A 4,476-nucleotide genomic window follows, 5' to 3' on the forward strand; every position below is an offset into this window, starting at 1 on the left:
AGATATATATATATATATATATAATAAAGATTATATTATACACCTGAAACTAATATAATATTGTTTGAAAACTATATTTTTAAAAAGGTTTTTGCTGCCAACATTATCTGGGTTTTCTGTATTTATAAATTTTGTAGTTAACATGTTTTTCCTTTTCTGTAGTATATGAATAAGTCCTTTTTCTTCAAGAAATACAGTGAATAAAACTTAAATTAGCTCAAGGGAACAAATCCAAATAATTTAATTTGCTGTTCCTAGGATTAAATTTAGGGTATGAATTTTTCTGATTTTACAGATGAAAACATATGGGCTCAGAGAGGTCAAGGAAGCTAATTTTAGTATGGTAAGTGCTAAAGTGGGATTCCAAATATGCAGAGCTCTAAAAGCCAGTCCCACTCTTTCTTTTCACACTTTTAGTTTTTGTTTCTATTCTTGTATCAAAGTTATATATGCCCATAGTTTAAAGAATAAAACGGTTCCCACGGGGGGAAAAAATTATGGTATGAAGGATATTTCAGTATAACTTAAATTATCTTTCTATGGGTTTTTCTACCTAAAACCCTAAGTGCAGAACTAGAGAAACTAATTCCTATAAAACACATAGTTCTCATGCAAATCGGCATGATAAAGCAGGAGTGACAATGGAAATGAATTGTTTAAATGCATATAAATAATCCAAGTTTCAGATTCAATTTATAGAGTGTCTTGATAATCTGCAACTAATAAATTTACAAGGAAAATATATGACATTGTTTCTTAAAGTGTATCTGTCTTTCTCATTCTGTTCTCACCCTGCAACATAATGTTATATCTCTATTTTTCATAATTACTTAAAATAACATTCATAATTGGCTTAAGGAGGTAAATAATAAAACTGAATGTGATACATTCATTAAAAGAACAGAAGAAACAATTTATATTTCATTTTGTATTATTCAAAACTCTCATTGTTTTAAAATTGATGAATACTGTATACTAATAGTTTCAAGTTAAGAAAACTAAACAAAACAAAAATATAAGTAATTTTGTTAAAGAACCAATTAGTGCATCCACATGCATATTAGTCTACATTTTACTTTGGATCTTTTAGAAACAGTAAATGAATGAAATATATTTAATATCACTTACCTCACCATAGGACCTAGAAGCAAAATGTGCCCAACAAACAAAAATTTATGTTTGCGCAAGTCTTCCTGGAAAAGCAAAAGGATAGCTTGATCCAAAACTACTCCCATAAGAAGAAAGCCAATGGTGAATGACATCCAGAATATATCATCATTCTTTCGATAAATATCAAATAGATAAAAAGCAGAGGCAGCTTCACCACAATAGAGAAGAGTTACGAATAAAATGCTTATTGGAAATTGTATATAGTCTTTGTAGTCAGGAAAGATTTCGTCTCGAAAAGCTGTACCTCGATCTCTTTTTTCTTTATGAGGCTCTTCCACTGCTGTCTCCATTCTTGGAGTGGCAGCAATCCACCTCCTTCTCTTAAATAATAAGTACAGTGAAAGTTAATATCCAAACCAAATAGCAGTAAACAAGATCCTGTACAATTTAACATTCATTGAAAATGTAAATATAAGCAGCTAAATATAGACCACGGATTATGACATAATTCCACATCTGGTTTAGAGAATATTGAAATACAATATCTAATTCTACCTATTCTTTAGGAAATCTTGCTATAAATGGTTATTTTAGAAAATTTAATGATCAGAGTAGACTTCATTAAGTCAGAATGTCCTTTTACTTTGAAAGTGTTTGCTCTAATATACATAAGCTTACACTAAGCACCTACATGTACTCCAACTTATAATTGTTATCCTTCAAAAAGAAAACGTTTACTAACAATTGGCAATATACTACACTAAACCTAAAATACAAACCCCATACATATATGGATTTATGTCTGTTTTGTTCTCAGAACTGCCCCAAACAGTACCTGATATCTTGCAATGTCTTAATAATTATGTGCTGAATGAATTAAGGAAAAATTTTTTAAAAGGATGGAAAGTTACCTTTTTGAGAAAACTCCTCCCCTCAGCTTGTCTTCCCACAAGAAAACACTCCCAATTTTATAAAGTCTACTCTGAACTTTGTTTATTCTAAAAGCATATGAGACATAAGTAAATTCACTTATTTCTGTAACACTCCATATTCTGTCCTAAAATTAAGCTGAGGATGCTGAAGCAGAAAAAAAATATGTTTGTCCATATTATCTGTTTGTACTATATTATTAATGGCATAATATTTGGAAGAATATTTATATGCATTTGTTGTAAGTGGTAAATTTCCCAATCATAATATTATCTCCCCAATTTTTCCTATTTAACCTGAAAAATACTTCTTCATAACTAATGACAACTTTAATTTAGCTCATATGCTTTTTCAGCTGGTCAAAGCCCTGCTACTTTAGTGAGTGTAACCCATTCTATTTTATCTCTGTGTTTAACCTGCAAACACAGTCTCTTACAAACATAGGTCTCAAACACAAACTAAGATTTTGTTGTTTATTGATATATAATTCACACCCATAAAACATCCTTTTAAAGTACACGTTTGGTGATTTTTCAGGATAATTACAGAGTTTTACAAACAATACCACTATCCTATATAATAAAAGGCTAATAGGCAAATTGAATGGGGGAACAACCAGTAGCTATGAAGCACACTGACCACCAGGGGACAGACACTCAACGCAGGAGCTGCCCCCTGGTGGTCAGTGCACTCCCACAGGGGAAGCGCTGCTCAGCCAGAAGTCAGGCTCACAGCTAGCGAGTGCAGCGGCAGTGGCTGGAGCCTCTCCCACCTCCACAGCAGTCGGACATCCCCTGAGGGCTCCTGGACTACGAGAGGGCACAGGCCGGGCTGAGGGACCCCCGTGAGTGCATGAATTTCATGCACCGGGCCTCTATTCTAAAGATAAAACATTTCATCACCCTTAAAAAGAAACTATACCAATTAGCAATCAATTCCATTTCCCTCCTTTCCTAGTCCTAGGCAATTACTAATATGTTTTCTCTATACAAGATTTGAACATTCTAGACATTTTATATAAGTGAAATGATAGAATATTTAGCATCTTCTAACTGATAGCCTCTATTCTGGAATATATTCAATAAGGTTGGTATAACAAACAGCCACATAGGTAGATATAGTATCTCTTTCTGGGCAAGAGGATAGCTCTTAGCTCTTTTTGAAAGACCAGGGTTTACAAAGCATAGAATTACAAAAATAATACAAAATACTGCACATGCAGCATCAACCCAGATCCAACTACACACCCTACCCTGTTGCTCTTCACACAAGCATGAACGTCATTGTCTTTCCTAAACTGTAATATTCTTCACAGTGGTTGATATCAACGGAAATTCTTCTACCTGTTGAATTCTTACTTTCATAATTATTCCATCTGCACTTTTGATCCAGTCCCATGAAAATTAAATGTCAATTAATGCATTATATAAATATAGATGATTATTTCATTCAATTAGCAAATTAGCCTTATTACTATTCCTTTAGAGAATTACAAACTTTCAATTAAACAACGAAAAAAGAATTCTTTTTAAAAAAATATATTTTATTGACTTTTTACAGAGAGGAAGGGAGAGGGATAGAGAGTCAAAAACATCAATGAGAGAGAAACATCAATCAGCTGCCTCCTGCACACCCCACACCGGGGATGTGCCCGCAACCAAGGTACATGCTCCTGACTGGAATCAAACCTGGGACCCTTCAGTTCACAGGCCAATGCTCTATCTACTGAGCCAAACCAGTTAGGGCGAGAAAAGAATTCTTAATTGTTTTCACTTTTTTTCCAAAATCCCCTTCTAGACTAATGTTCAATCACTAAAGTCTGTTTTCTATCATATAGCTATTGAATCTTTTCTGATAAAACAAACTAGAAATAAATTATGTAAACAAAAAATTTAAGTAAGTCATTAAACTTTTAAGGAGACAGTGAAGAGAAATATGACTGAAAAAATAAGGGAATCAACATATAACATTTCAATGGGCATTTAAATGCCATTCATCTTTAATCCACCTTAAGTTAATTTTTGTACATAGGGACAAAGGGTAGTCTAGTTTTATTCTTTTGCATGAGAGTCTCCAACTTTCTCAAGGCTACTTATTGAAGAGAATTTCTTTTTTTAATTTTCATTTTTTGGCTTTTTTGTTGAAAATTATTTTCCCATATACATATGTGCTTATTTTCAGGCTCTCAATTCTATACCATTGACATGTTTTTATGACAATATCATGGTGATATTTCTTTTTAATTATTGGGTTACAATGGATAATAACATTTTATAATAATCAGGTATACAGTTCTACAATTAAGTAATGGGCAAAGGACCTAAATAGATACTTCTCCAAGGAGGACACACAGATGGCCAAGTGATATATGAAAGGTTGCTCAACATTACTAACCATCAGATAAATGCAAATTAAACCGCAATGATGGAGAATATT

General features: G+C 32.8%; 1 protein-coding gene across 1 annotated transcript in view; it reads right to left on the reverse strand.

Moving 5' to 3' along the window:
* The window catches only part of LOC102752491 (XK-related protein 3-like), a gene marked incomplete at its 3' end in the record, with an annotated part of 18,903 nt that extends 17,443 nt beyond the window's left edge, over positions 1 to 1,460 (reverse strand). Inside the window, exon 1 of the mRNA XM_006770923.1 lies at positions 1,129 to 1,460. Within this exon, the coding sequence (XP_006770986.1) occupies positions 1,129 to 1,460 (332 nt within the window). The remainder of the gene's footprint in view (positions 1 to 1,128) is intronic.
* Between the last annotated feature and the right edge of the window lie 3,016 nt (positions 1,461 to 4,476).

The sequence above is a fragment of the Myotis davidii genome, unplaced genomic scaffold (assembly GCF_000327345.1).
Source record: "Myotis davidii unplaced genomic scaffold, ASM32734v1 scaffold1805, whole genome shotgun sequence".
Classification (NCBI taxonomy): Eukaryota; Metazoa; Chordata; class Mammalia; order Chiroptera; family Vespertilionidae; genus Myotis; species Myotis davidii.